This window comes from Anabrus simplex, chromosome 2 (genome assembly GCF_040414725.1).
Source record: "Anabrus simplex isolate iqAnaSimp1 chromosome 2, ASM4041472v1, whole genome shotgun sequence".
Lineage (NCBI taxonomy): Eukaryota > Metazoa > Arthropoda > Insecta > Orthoptera > Tettigoniidae > Anabrus > Anabrus simplex.
Window position 1 is genome coordinate 318,177,277 of NC_090266.1, and position 15,904 is coordinate 318,193,180.

At 40.5% G+C, this 15,904-nt stretch overlaps 1 protein-coding gene across 4 annotated transcripts in view; it reads right to left on the reverse strand.

Moving 5' to 3' along the window:
* Window positions 1-15,904, reverse strand: part of LOC136864091 (5'-AMP-activated protein kinase catalytic subunit alpha-2) — a 460,086-nt gene that overhangs the window by 426,806 nt on the left and 17,376 nt on the right. For 3 of the 4 annotated variants that reach the window (XM_067140653.2, XM_068226161.1, XM_068226162.1), the window contains exon 2: window positions 3,815-3,956. The exons of the other annotated variant lie outside the window; for it this stretch is intronic. In XM_067140653.2, the coding sequence (XP_066996754.1) occupies window positions 3,815-3,956 (142 nt within the window). The remainder of the gene's footprint in view (window positions 1-3,814; window positions 3,957-15,904) is intronic. 4 annotated transcript variants of the gene reach the window in all.

Sequence of the window (15,904 nt, forward strand, 5' to 3'; positions counted from 1 at the left end):
ATTCACTTATATGAGTTTACATTTCATATACAACAATCACAGAGCACACACATTTATACAATAAGTATCTGATGGAGATGTGGCAATATTGTATATTATGCTCGTGCTTCCTGGATCGTATAGTTCTGGCTGCTGAAGAGTGGAATTATCTATTGCATTTTACTTACTGAAAGGCATGGCACCCCATTTGTTATTTTTTTAGGTTAGACAATTGTCTATACTGTATTTGGGTATCAGAATGCCTAAAGGAAAATAGTACAATCTGGTCTGTACAAAATTGTATGTATATATTGATGTGGGATGTTGTGATTTCAGAAACTTCTGATATAATCAGACAGACAGTTGGTTGACTAACCTGATATAAATAACTACAAACCAACTGAAAGAACTGGTAATACTGTAACATGTTACACTGAAGAAAATGGAAATTGCAACACCCAGAAGGAGTGGTGCTACATTGCTGCAACTGAACATGCAGGATGAGTGTTCGGTTGTGATTCGATTAATACACTTGCAGGTCCCTCCGACCGCAAGTTTGGACAACAATCAATACAGGATGTGCCCACCACGAGCTGCAATACATTGATGAATTTGTCGAGGCATGGAGTCAATAAGGCCCTGGATCGCTTCCTGAGGAATTGTGGCCCATGCTTGCTGCACTGCACGGGTCAGTTGTTCCAGAGATGTGGGCGGCTGTGGACGGTTGGCCAGTTGTTGACCCATCATGTCCCACACATGCTCAATGGCACTGAGGTCCGGGGATCTGGCGGGCCATTCTAAGGTTGTGATGTAGTGGAGAGCTTCTCTGGAGATGCATGCAGTGTGAACCCGGGCATTGTCCTGCTGAAACATCCCATTACCAATGTTCGCCATCATAGGACAACCACTGGATTGAGTACCCTATCAACGTACTGTCAAGCAGTCATAGTGCCCTCAACAAGCACTAATTGTGATTTCACATTAAAGCCAATAGCTCCCCAGACCATAATGCTTGGTATTGGCCCTTTGTGCCTCTCGACAATAAGATCTGGGCGGCCCCTCTCCCCAGTACATCGGCGCACACTGCGGGCAAGACAGAAGCGCGATTCATTACTAAAGACAACCCTATGCCATTCGTCGTCCCACGTCGATCTTTCTCGACACCAGGCCAGCCTTACACGTCGCTGTTGTGGGGTCAATGGAACACCTTCTGCAGGGACACGGGCTCGTAAGCCAGCTGCACGCAGGCGATTACCAACTCTTTTGTTGTGTAACGTGGGGTGCCATAGCTACTCGAATTTGCGCTGCTGTTGCATGGGGTTCCATCCGGGCCATCCGAACGATGTGATGATCCTCTCTCACAGTTGTCTGTCGCGCTGGGCTTGTGCCAGGTCTACGAGTGTGGGTACCTTCATTTGACCACTGCTGCCATACACGTTGTACCGTAGATGCCTGTTGGCCAACGTGTGCAGCGATAGTCCTTAGCGATAATCCAGCCTCACACAGCCCAATTATCTGAGCCCTCTCAAACGGCGACAGTTGTTGACAGCGTGCTCTTCTCTGTCGTCGAGGCATGTTTGACGGGGAACACTTCACTGCACAGACTGCAAGTCAACTACGCTACAGCAGAGTCCGTATACTGGAGCTGATTCCTCCATGACCAATCACGTGGGGAGACCTGTAGCAAGAATCCAATGGGTCTCAAACTTTGATCGTTTACATACCTACATGGCATCATTCCATATCCTGAAAATCAACACAAACGACCAATGCTTTCATAGTGTTGCAATTTCCATTTTCTTAAGTGTATTTTTAAGATCATTCTTCAGGTAAGTCAATATTCTTTACTATTATACAGGGCTCCGGTTTTGGCAACTTATGAACTTGTAACATGTTACCAATTAATTAAGCTAAATAATAATAATAATAATAATAATAATAATAATAATAATAATAATAATAACAACAACAACAACAATAACAACATACTACTACTACTACTACTACTACTACTACTCACTTGAAATGCGATGGTATAAAATCTCAAAGCAATTAATATCTTTATTGATGGTGAGATAGGGAGTCCTCTAGAGATTATGTTCACTCTCCTAACCAAGGGAACAAGATTCATAACTGTCACTTCACTAAAAAGGAACCTTATTTAAAACTGTTAATCACAAGACACTTTACATGTCGCCAGCCGGGTTGTAGGTATGAGTAGCCAGAGGCGAATACTATGTAAAGGATGAATACGATAAAAGTTTAATGTATTCCCCTCAGGGCATTAAGAGCATCAAAATCAACCTATCAATACTGATCTGCATTTAGGGCAGTCGCCCAGGTGGCAGATTCCCTATCTGTTGTTTTCCTAGCCTTTTCTCAAATGATTTCAAAGAAATTGGAAATTTATTGAACATCTCCCTTGCTAAGTTATTCCAATCCCTAACTCCCCTTCCTAACCAAACCCCATGGCAATACAGCCCTTGAAGGGTCTTGGCCTACCAAGCGACCACTGCTCGGCCCGAAGGCCTGCAGATTACAAGGTGTTGTGTGGTCAGCATGACGAATCCTCTTGGCCGTTATTCTTGGCTTTCTAGACCGGGGCCGCTATCTCACCGTCAGATAGCTCCTCAATTCTAATCACGTAAGCTGAGTGGACCTCGAACCAGCCCTCAGGTCCAGCTAAAAATCCCTGACCTGGCCAGGAATCGAACCCGGGTCCTCCGGGTAAGAGGCAGGCGCGCTACCCCTACACCACGGGGCCAACTCCCCTTCCTACAAATGAAAATTTGCCCCAATTTGTTCTCTTGAATTCCAACTTTATCTTCATATTGTGATCTTTCCTACTTTTAAAGATGCCACTCAAACTTTCAGACAGGTAAATATTAACAACAAAATGGAACTATTTTAGTGTTATTACCCCGAACAAGTCATAACAGAGTATTTTGAACTTCTACAGTTCTACTGCTCGTTCATAATCGATAGTACCGGGGCTTACCACTCTGTTCCTGTGGAATGCCCTATGGGTTTGTGACGTAATGCAAAATTAAGTGCTCGCTTACAATTCCACGCCAATCCTGACACTGCTCGCACACGACACTACCTGATAGTCAAGGTAAATATCTAAAAACTGATGAAATTGATGCAATTATGCACACTACTAGAAATTTATCATTGAAATTATGAGTTTTAGAGTATTTAGACTACATTTTAATTAGGAGCATGCAGTGACTCAAATATGTATCAATATTATGTAACTAGCACATATCCAGGTTATGTTAGCCGGGCGGTCTCTAAAAACGGCTGGTCCTAGGGAGAACACTGATGTCTCTCAACTATCTTTTATGTGCATGGAAAGCATTCTGTGCATGAAATTCAACATACTCAGCAAAATCAGTATTCTCCATCTTGCTCCCACATGAATGTGAGTCACTTAAGTGTATGGAGGAGGTCCTTTTTTTTGCTAGGGGCTTTACATCGCACCGACACAGATAGGTCTTATGGCGACGATGGGATAGGAAAGGCCTAGGAGTTGGAAGGAAGTGGCCGTGGCCTTAATTAAGGTACAGCCCCAGCATTTGCCTGGTGTGAAAATGGGAAACCACGGAAAACCATCTTCAGGGCTGCCGATAGTGGGATTCGAACCTACTATCTCCCGGATGCAAGCTCACAGCCGCGCGCCTCTACGCGCACGGCCAACTCGCCCGGTGGGAGGAGGTCCACTTACAGGAATAATTGGGACATGTTGGTAACATGAAATAAAAACCTAGCCTATAAGAGGACATGTATAAGTGCTGTCTATGAATTCGCCCTTAAGTCCTTGCAACATACTTACAATTTTATTATATGTGGATGGCGAAATAGTTTGAGATTTTGGATTTCTCTCCTAATTTTTCCAACAACATCAAGACTTTTGATCTTTTGTCTATTTAGGATCTTCACTGCAACCTTATGTTTTGTAAGCTGATGTTCACCAACTGTAACAGAAAAATCACCTTTCAGTCCCTCAGAAATATGTTATTCCTTCGCTGTGTGTTCAGCACCCCTTCAACAATGCTGGAGTGCTGGAATTTTACTATGGAAAGAGGTCCTTTAACATTTTAATATATGGGTGTCTCTTGATGGACTCATAAATGCTTTATGAAAACAAATTTTAAATAAACATCTCATAAATGCACGAAATGAATACTGATATAATGCACTTTGATGCATGAACTACATAAGTTTATTCCTACCATGTTCACTCAGTCTCCATCACTAGGGCCGCCACATGCTTTGTTTTATGGAAATAAATTATAAATTCAGTTTCGAACCAAACTTTTAACAACATAATGCAAAATTAACACATTTTAAAAATATTATTATAAAAGATCAAATCAATTTTTCCATCACTTAAATATGGTCCTCTCATTCATAGGTTGATTAAAAAGTTCAGAATAAAATGTTCCTTTCTTAATGTTTATATAGCAGAACATCATAAAAAAAGATAGAAAAATTGCATCATGCATTAATAAAATATAATTTAGCAAATGTATTTTAGGCCTGTCAACAGGGTACATTAAAGTTGCATTAACTTGAAATGGGAATTATATGCATGTTTATCTGAATCTTGAAGATACCTAGAAAAGGAAAAATTAGAAGAAAGGAATTAAAAGAAAAATTTGGGTATGAAAATAAAATCTGTGTACTCACTCCCCATCGGCCGCCCTCAGTTACTCGCTGTCCGCCAGCCAACCTGACACCAAACTGGAAGGCCGGCTGATCACTATGTATTGCTACCACTGTTGAGGGGAAGGAATGGCAAAGGGAGAGGATGACAGACTGGAGGAGTATTGTGTGTTTTTGGTAAAAGGTTGATATGTTGCATGCTATTAATATTTATTATTTCACTGTATAGTATACATTTTTTACAATTTTGCTTCACTGTGCACCGACACAGATAAGTCTTATGGCGACGATGGGATAGGAAAGGCCTGGGAGTGGGAAGGAAGCGACCGTGGCCTTCATTAAGGTACAGCCTCAGCACTTGCCAGATGTAAAAATGGGAAACAATGGAAAACCATCTTCAGGACTGCCAGCAATGGGGTTCGAACCCACTATCTCCCAGACACAAGCCCACAGCTGAGCGCCCTTAACCGCATGGCCAACTCACCCAGTACATAGCATAACAATTTTTTCTGAGATTTTATTCAGATTATTTCTTTGATCTAAATGTGAATATTTTCACAAAATTAATGTTAAGCAAGGTGCCTTTCTGTATTATATATAAAATACCTAAATCTTGATCTATGGAGGTTTATGTATGGTTGTGGTGATCCATGTGTTCACTCACTGCAGAAAATCTATTGTATATTTTAGCATTTGCATGCTCTTGATAGCCTGTAGGAAAACTTCTCCCAGTTAAGCCAACAAAACATTGTGCATATTAATAATACGTACATTATACAATAACTTAGAATTTGGGTTGTTAATTCTGCAAGATATATTAAAATTATGCTCTTTGAAGATGTTAGTGAGCTGAAATATTTCCATTTGGCCTTCAGTGCACTCGACGACATGCGTCCTTGGATTACAGGCAAAAATGTGATTCGTCAGACCCCATTACGTTCCGCCAGTCAACTACTATCCACGTTCGATGATTTCTAGCCCACTGAAGACACGCAGTTTTACGTGACTCTGCGAGCAATGACCTGTTGCAAGGTAACCGACTCCAAATGTTCATTGCATGCAGTTCCCACCACAGTGTTCTCTCGCTAACAGGTTGGGATGGATCTTCATTCACTGAATGTAGCAATTCCTGTTGTGTTTGGAAGCGATTTTGATTCACAAGCTGTGAAATGCGTCTCCGGTCCCTCTCAGTCAGAATCTTTTTCCGACCACAAGTATGAAGTTGTGTTTCATGGCCACATGTAGTATACCACTGCTTGTAGACATGTTGAACAGTCTACTGCAAAACACCAACAAATCCAGCAACTTACAGCACAGTATGGACATAGGCACAACCAAACACAATTGCCCCTTTTTGCCACTCTGTCACATCCTTTCATCTACCCATGTTGACCTACACTGTCCACTTGAAACGTCCATGCTCACGCCTGCGGTTGAGCACAGGACTCGTTCCCTGTGCCACCTGGACAGACTTAATGATCCAGCTGTGCGTGCATACTAGGGTGACAAATTTTTTGTCCGGTGAGCTTGTAATACTATAATACACTGATATGTTAAAAGGTCTGTTCAATACAGTCAACACAAATTAATATGTTTTGTATGAAACTTCTTGATATCGATTGGGGAACATTATAAAAATAATAACCAGATCTTAAAAGTGACAGACTATTTTTGGAAGAGCTTTATATCACTATAGAAATGTTTCATGGAACAGCGACAGCAAAAAAAGGTGTTATTTTAAGTACATTTGAAAAATGCCTAAAAACACAGAAAACTAACTAGAAAAAAGAAAACAAGAAAGGGAGAAAACAGTTATTATGTACTCACCCCCATTGGCTTCAAATTTCTGTATGCTGCCTGCCAGCAGGTTGTCCGGTTGCTGCGGAAGTGTTAGCGATGACGCAGGGGAGGGGAGCTAAAAGAGGAGTGTGGGAGGCAAGGAAACAGGTGTATTATGCGTTATAGAAGGAATATTGCTGTAATGTTTAATAATTCACCAAGTAATGTATTCACTTTTTCTGAAATTTCAGTAAGGTTTAAATTTGGATTATTTCTCTGACCTATGTTTATAAATATTTTTGTAAATACCGAGCAAGATGCCTTTCCATAATGTGTTTAAAATATATTCAAATGTTGACCCATAGAAAAATAAAAATGAATAATAATGTTATTTGCTTTATATCTCACTAACTTATTTTACGGTTTTTGGAGACGCCGAGGTGCCAGAATTTAGTCCCGCAGGAGTCCTTTCATGTGCCAGTAAATCTACCGACACGAGGCTGTCGTATTTGAGCACATTCAAATACCACCGGACTGAGACAGGATCGAACCTGCCAAGTTGGGGTCAGAAGGCCAGCGCCTGAACTGTCTGAGCCACTCGGCCCAGCAGTATAAAAAAGACTCGTCATCCATAGGTTCACTCATAGTGGAAAATCTGTTTTTCTTCTTTACGTCACACCAACACAGACAGGTCTCATGGCGACGATAGGATAGGAAAAGTCTAGGAGTGGGAATGGGAAACCACAGGAAACCATCTTCAGGGCTGCCGACAGTGGGGTTCAAACCCACTATCTCCTGAACTCACAGCCATGCACCCCTAACCGCACAGCCAACTCATTCTACTTCTTGGCGCTGACATGTTCCTGACTGCAAATGAGAAAGCAATTTGTGGGCAATGGGGAGTGAGAACATATAGTAATAACCGTTTTCCATCCTTCTTGTTTCTTCTTTCTTTTCTACACATTCTTCAAATCTACTCAAAATAACATCTTTTGCTACCTCCATTCTATCTTTATGCAACATCTCCATATCAACATCAAGCTATTCCAGGAATATGATTTTTAACAGTCTGTATCCATTATTCTTCTAACATTCCCCAAATGACTTTCACAAAGTTCTATACAAAACAATGTTATGAAGTGTTTACTACACTAAACAGTCTTTTCAACATATCGATGAATGGGACATGAATTTTATCATATATCGAATTCAAATGCATAATTGTGTACATTTTTAAATGTATAAATGATCCGTAGCTGAGGATGGTCCAATGGACTGAAATACAACCTACATGAACAATTTTAACAAGTGTTTCAATTTTTTAATTGTAACATACTATAGTAATGACCATGTGGAACAATAAATTATAATAATTATCATTTGCCATTATCCAGCTGCAGCTGGGTAGGGGCAAATATGGTTCCTCTCCAGTTTCTTCGGTCTTTCCACCACTCCTCCTCCAACACTGTGTCCCAGTCCAGGTTTCTTTTTCTAATACTCCGTTGGATTGGGTCTTTTCATCTCAGTCGTGGTCGTCCACAGCCTCTCCTTCCTTGCATTTGCATTTCCATCACTTTTTGGCATTCTTTCATCACTCATTCGCTTTATGTTTCCATGCCATCTTAAATCGGCTCTTCTCTATTCCATCATTCATTTTTTCGACTCCAATTTCTTCCCGGATTTTCTCATTCCTTATTTTCTCTCTTCTGTATCATACTCCTCAAGAACTTCATTTCAGCTCAGATGTAAGGCTTTTTTCAGGCATTTTGCTCTATCAACCAGCGTTTCGTCTTAGGTCTGACACTAGACTCATCAGTGGGTAGTTGTCTGACACATCCCACTCTGATGAGTCTAGTGTTAGACCGAAGACTAAACGCTGGTTGATAGAGCAAAACGCCTGAAAAAAGCCTTACATCTGATTTTTGACGTGCTCTATTGGTGGAAAAATATCTAATTCCCTCCATGGGAACTTAAGAATTTCCTTTCATTTCAGCTGCCTGTATTCGACTCTCATCTTCTTTGTCACTGTCCAAGTTTCTGCTCCATAAGTTGTTATAGGTACGTAATACATCTTGTACATAGTTTCTTTTGCTTCCATTGGCATATCTTTGTCCCATAAAATGTTTCTTACACTATGATGGAAACACCTTCTAGCTTGAATCCTCTTACTAATTTCAGCATCCAGTTCAGCATTCTCCATTAATTCACACCCCAGGTATTTGAACGTCTCTACTACTTCCAGGGGCTCGTCTGGAAGTTTAATCCGACCTTTCCCTTCCTTCTCCCCTCAAGTCATAGCAAGAGTTTTACTCTTTTCTACACTTCTTTTCAATCCACATTCTTTGATCTTCCCATTCACCACATCCAACTGTTCTTAAACATTCATGTCGTCTTCTCCCCAACTCACAATATCATCTGCAAACAATAACATGTTCATTTCTCTTCCTCCATATACTGCTTTTGCTGTTTTCATGATGTCATCTATTACTATTGTAAACAAGATTGGTGATAGAACACTTCCCTGTTTCAGCCCACTAGTGATTTTGAACAAACTGGTCCTGCCAACTTGTGTTTGCACGCAACTACAACATTCCTTGTGCACTGCCATGATCATTGTTATTAATCCATGTCCAATTCCTTTTTGCACCAGACTGTCCCAAACTTTAGTCCTAGGGACACTGTCATATGCCTTTTCAATGTCAATGAATGTCATCAGCATATCATTCCTATACTCTCATTGCTTTTCCATTAGTTGTCTCATAATGAAAATGGGCTCTATTGTTGACCTTCCACCTCTGAAACCAAACTGATTTTCCTATATCTGATTTTCAACCCTCAACCTTATCCTACTTTCCAGTATCCTCTCCATTATCTTAGCAACATGGGATATCAGAGTATTTCCCTGCAGTTGTTCAATACTTTCTTATCACCTTTCCTGAAATTTCGGATAATTATTCCTTTTTGCAAAACCTGAGGAACCTCCTTATTCACCCAGACAATCCTGAGAACTTGATATGTCCACTGCAGGCCTACAGCTCCAGCTGCCTCTTATCATCTCCACTGAAATTTCATCTATTCCACCAGTTTTTCCTTTCTATTGCCTTTCCTGGCCATCCATTGAAGAACTGATTAGTTCTCATGTTCAGCAACTTGTGAAAATACTCTCTCCATCTATTTCTTATTTCTTCTGGCTTTGTTAACATTGTCCGCCTTCATCCTTCACAAATCTGGTGTTTACTTGATCTCTTTTTGTTTTTTAAGATACCATACAATAATTTCTTGCTGCCCTGCGTATCATCTCTCAATTTCTGTGTGAATAAGGCCCAGCTTTTCCTCTTTTCTTCCTCCACAACTTTCTTGGCCAAATTTTTTGCTTCCACTGGTTCATGTTTGTGGGTTACTGTAGTCACGTCCTAGTTCGTGAACCATGGGCAATGGCTGAGTGGCCTAGTATGTGGTCCTGAGAGTCGGGATACCAGTTGCTATGGAACGGGAGCGAGCATCTCGGACATATTCTGAGTTGTGGCCCTCCTTGTGCTCAGGCGGCTAGGACTATACAATTCACCGGTAGTCCATAACCCGTTAGAGGAGAGATCCTCACTTGGACTATGTGCAAGTAGGGAAGCATCCTGCTTCATGAATTTACCGAGCTCAGAACACTTTAAGCAAGCCTCGGACCTATGGGAGTAATGGAGTCCCACTCCCATTTGACAGGCGAGGGACTCCTTGGAAATAACTTGGCGAACGAAATGCAATTAGATGGGGAGCTATCAATATTAATGGGGCTTATGGAAGAAAGAAGGTACAACTGGCTGAGTCAGCAAAGAGGATGCATCTGGATGTGCTAGGAGTAAGTGATATTCGGGTAAGGGGAGATAATGAAGAAGAGATAGGAGATTATAAAGTGTACTTGACGGTTGTTAGAAAGGGAAGGGCAGAGTCTGGGGTAGGGCTCTTTATCAGGAATACCATTGCACGCAACATAGTTTCTGTTAGGCACGTAAATGAGCGAATGATGTGGGTAGATTTGCCAGTTGGAGGAATTAGGACAAGAATTGTGTCCGTGTATTCACCATGTGAGGGTGCAGATGAGGATGAAGTTGACAAGTTTTATGAAGCATTGAGTGACATCGTGGTCAGGGTCAACAGCAAGGATAGAATAGTGCTAATGGGCGATTTCAATGCGAGAGTTGGGAATAGAACTGAAGGATACGAAAGGGTGATTGGTAAATGTGGGGAAGATATGGAAGCTAATGGGAATGGGAAGCGTTTGCTGGACTTCTGTGCTAGTATGGGTTTAGCAGTTACGAATACATTCTTCAAGCATAAGGCTATTCACCGCTACACATGGGAGGCTAGGGGTACCAGATCCATAACAGACTATATCTCAACAGACTTTGAATTCAGGAAATCTGTTAGGAATGTACGAGTTTTTCGCGGATTTTTCGATGATACAGACCACTATCTCATCTGTAGTGAACTAAGTATCTCAAGGTCTAGGGTAGAGAAAGTGAAATCTGTCTGCAAATGAATAAGGGTAGAAAGTCTCCAGGACGAGGAAATTAGACATAAGTACATGGATATGATTGGTGAGAAGTTTCGAACAGTAGACAGTAAGGAGGTTCAGGATATAGAAAGTGAATGGGTGGCATACAGGGATGCTGTAATAGAAACAGCAAGGGAATGCCAAGGAACAACTGTGTGTGAAGATGGGAAAAGGCGAACATCTTGGTGGAATGATGAAGTGAGAGCAGCCTGTAAACGTAAAAAGAAGGCTTATCAGAAATGGCTCCAAACAAGGGCCAAGGCAGACAGGGATTGGTACGTAGATGAAAGAAACAGAGCGAAACAAATAGTTGTTGAATCCAAAAAGAAGTCATGGGAAGATTTTGGTAATAACCTGGAAAGGCTAGGTCAAGCAGCAGGGAAACCTTTCTGGACAGTAATAAAGAATCTTAGGAAGGGAGGGAAAAAGGAAATGAACAGTGTTTTGAGTAATTCAGGTGAACTCATAATAGATCCCAGGGAATCACTGGAGAGGTGGAGGGAATATTTTGAACATCTTCTCAATGTAAAAGGAAATCATCATGGTGGTGTTGCAAACAGCCAAGCTCATGGGGAGGAGGAAAAGGATGTTGGTGAAATTATGCTTGAGGAAGTGGAAAGGATAGTAAATAAACTCCATTGTCATAAGGCAGCAGGAATAGATGAAATTAGACCTGAAATGGTGAAGTACATTGGGAAGGCAGGGATGAAATGGCTTCATAGAGTAGTAAAATTAGCGTGGAGTGTTGGTAAGGTACCTTCAGATTGGACAAAAGCAGTAATTGCACCTATCTATAAGCAAGGGAACAGGAAGGATTGCAACAACTATCGAGGTATCTCATTGATTAGTATACCAGGCAAAGTATTCACTGGCATCCTGGAAGGGAGGGTGCGATCAGTCGTTGAGAGGAAGTTGGATGAAAACCAGTATGGTTTCAGACCAGAGAGAGGCTGTCAGGATCAGTTTTTCAGTATGTGCCAGGTAATTGAAAAATGCTACGAGAGGAATAGGCAGTTGTGTTTATGTTTCATAGATCTAGAGAAAGCATATGACAGGGTACCGAGGGAAAAGATGTTCACCATACTGCAGGACTATGGTATTAAAGGTAGATTATTAAAATCAATCAAAGGCATTTATGTTGACAATTGGGCTTCAGTGAGAATTGATGGTAGAATGAGTTCTTGGTTCAGGGCACTTACAGGAGTTAGACAAGTCTGTAATCCTTCACCTTTGCTGTTCGTAGTTTACATGGATCATCTGCTGAAAGGTATAAAATGGCAGGGAGGGTTTCAGTTAGGTGGAAATGTAGTAAGCAGTTTGGCCTATGCTGACGACTTGGTCTTAATGGCAGACTGTGCCGAAAGCCTGCAGTCTAATATCTTGCAACTTGAAAATAGGTGCAATGAGTATGGTATGAAAATTAGCCTCTCGAAGACTAAATTGATGTCAGTAGGTAAGAAATTCAACAGAATCAAATGTCAGATTGGTGATACAAAGTTAGAACAGGTCGATAATTTCAAGTATTTAGGTTGTGTTTTCTCCCAGGATGGTAATATAGTAAGTGAGATTGAATCAAGGTGTAGTAAAGCTAGTGCAGTGAGGTCGCAGTTGCGATCAGCAGTATTCTGTAAGAAGGAAGTCAGCTCCCAGACGGAACTATCTTTACATCGGTCTGTTTTCAGACCAACTTTGCTTTACGGGAGCGAAAGCTGGGTGGACTCAGGATATCTTATTCATATGTTAGAAGTAACAGACATGAAAGTAGCGAGAATGATTGCTAGTACAAACAGGTGGGAACAATGGCAGGAGGGTACTCGGAATGAGGAGATAAAGGCTAATTTAGGAATGAACTTGATGGATGAAGCTGTACGCATAAACAGGCTTCGGTGGTGGGGTCATGTGAGGCAAATGGAGGAGGATAGGTTACCTAGGAGAATAATGGACTCTTATGGAGGGTAAGAGAAGTAGAGGGAGACGAAGACGACGATGGTTAGACTCGGTTTCTAACGATTTAAAGATAAGAGGTATACAACTAAATGAGGCCACAACACTAGTTGCAAATCGAGGATTGTGGCGACGTTTAGTAAATTCTCAGAGGCCTGCAGACTTAACGCTGAAAGGCATAACAGTCTATAATGATAATGTATGTATGTATGTATGTATGTATGTATGTATAGTTTCTTCTACTTTCTTCAGTCTTAGATGTTTTCCATGCCATTTTCTTTTCCTTCACTTTACTCTTTACCCTATCATTCCACCAGTGCATCTCTTTGTCTTTCACGTTTCCTGATGTTCTACCACATACCTTTTCGGCACATCCAACCAGTGCTTCCTTAAATCTTTTCCATTCATCTTCAACATTCCCTATCTCTGTCCTGGGTACCAAGGGTATTATTTCCCTTTGAAATTCTTCTTGTATGCTTTTCTCTTTCAACTTCTATGCTGTAATTCCTTTCTCTCTTCTTAATGGGGGTTTTTCAATCTTTCCCACTTTCAGTTATCCTATCACAACTCTATGATCTCCTCCAAAGGCTTCTTCAGGCATGGCTGTAACATCTAAAAGGTTCTTCCAGTGTTCTTTCTTGATGACTACATAATCAATCATGGTCTTTGTTCGTCTGTCTTCCCAATCATACCTTGTAATCTTCTGACTGTTCTGCTTCCTAAACCAGGTGTTTTCAACAATAATTTGGTTCCTCATGCAAAAAAATCAACCAACAACTCGCCTTCTGGGTTTATATTTCCACATCCAAAGGGCCTTACAACATCTTCCTTTCCTGGCCTTTCCATTCCAACTTGTGCATTTAGATCTCCCATCAACAGCACTTCCTTATCTTCTATCCATCTCTCCACTTCCTCTAGGAAGTCCTCTAGATGTTCATCTATGCAACCCGCTTCTGGAGCATAAAAATGGAATAGATCTTTCATGCCATTTTCAAACTAGAGTCTCATCACCATCATCCTATCGCTGACGCATTTTGTAGACTCCACACATTCTTGGATTTCTTTTCTAAGTATGATTTTTTGTTTCACGTCCACCACTGTAATACAGCCTGTGTCCTTTCAGAGGAATCTCTCTCATACCCCCTCTTCTTGGTCTCGCACAGTCCAATATAATATATAAGATATATAATAATTATATGATTGTAAATATTAATACAGAACCGTAATGAAGTTTATTACATGTAATTTGTCATTAGCGAATTTTATCAGGGATGTTTGTGAGCATATTGATGCCATATTGACGTTCCCCGTACACAAAGTAGTTGCAGATAATTACCAAGTGTTACGATTCATTAAAAGATGCACACGTGACTTCACAAAATCCTAAGGTATTTAAGTTATTCTACAACTCCTTGGCAGGAAGTCGGCTAGAATATGCAACGCACATTTCGAATCTCAGCTACAAAGTATACAAAAACAAAGTTTAAATGGTGCAAAATAAATTTCTTAGATACCTTACATACAAAATAACTAATGAAAATCCACAGCCTGTTCCCAGTCATTTGACCAGGTCAGAGATGGAATTAATCAAGTCCCCAGGTAGCGGCGAGGATAAGAATTGTGCTGACTGCCAATGCCTGTTGCACTCCTCTGGGGCAATGATTAATGACTGACAGATGAAATGAAATATTGGAGAGTAATGCTGGAATAAATGATGACAGGGAAAATCAGAGTAGCCGGAAAAAGCTGTCCCACCTCCGTTTCTTCCGGCACAAATCTCACGTGGAGTGACCGGGATTTGAACCTCGGAAACCAGCAGTGATAGGCCGGTGCACTGCCGCATAAGCCACGGAGGCTCTACAAAATAACTAACAATTACCCCAAAAGTGATCCTTACGATGATATAATGAAACAGATTGGCTGTAAATCCTTGGCAATATAGACGAGTAATTGCAGTTCTTTAGCAATATTACTACTGGTAACCCTAGCTTGCTCTCCCTGTTCAACTTGTCTGTCCCAAACTGATCTAAACGCTAGAAGTATATTTCCTCCTGTTGCTCAAGATCAAGAACCCAGAATTATATTAATTTGCCAGTGTTAAAATCAATAAAAATATGTAATAAATATATCAATGAATACAGTCTAGAGATATTTGCACCTACATTTCCAAAGTAAAACAATGTAAAGAAATAACTTTTCTATTTTAAATTAAAACTCCACTCTGTTGACTTTTATTAAGCCCATAGTTTAAATTCACTTCCTTGCTTCTACTGATACCACCTACCTCATCGTCATCATTGACATCACTAATACAGATTTACAATTGTTAGTTTGTTAATTTATTTTTATTTATTTTGTTCACAATTTGCTCTTTGTCGCACCAACACAAATAGGACTTATGGCGACGATGGAATAGGAAATGCCCAAGAGTGGGAAGGAAGTGGCTGTGGCCTTATTAAGGTATATCCCCAGCATTTTCCTGGAGTGAAAATGCGAACCACAGAAAACCATATTCAGGGCTGCCAACACGTGGGTTCAAACCCACTATCTCCCGGATACAAGCTCACAGCTTGCATGACACAGCCAACCTGCCTGGTCTTGTCAAATTTTGTGCATATATAACTGAGTATTTGTAATATTGTTTTCAAATGTCAATATTATGCTAGTGAAGAAAAGTGTATTATATTATTAGTTCATATACAACTTAATTTCTACTTCTTTATTTTTACATGGACTTCCAATGGAGTTAATATTATTTTGAGGTTTTTTTTTTTCATTTAATGTAATAGTATGTTAATTTCACATCATTAGGATTGTACTTGTCGGAAGAATGAATGAATGAATGAATGAATGAATGAATCAATCAAGTCATTAATTCCAGCCATGAGTTTAGATTTGATTAACAAAGAAGATTTTATAAATGAAACAGAAAGTTGACCTATTTGGGATGTCAAATGAGATGCCTATAGCAATAATGTGGTGTAAACT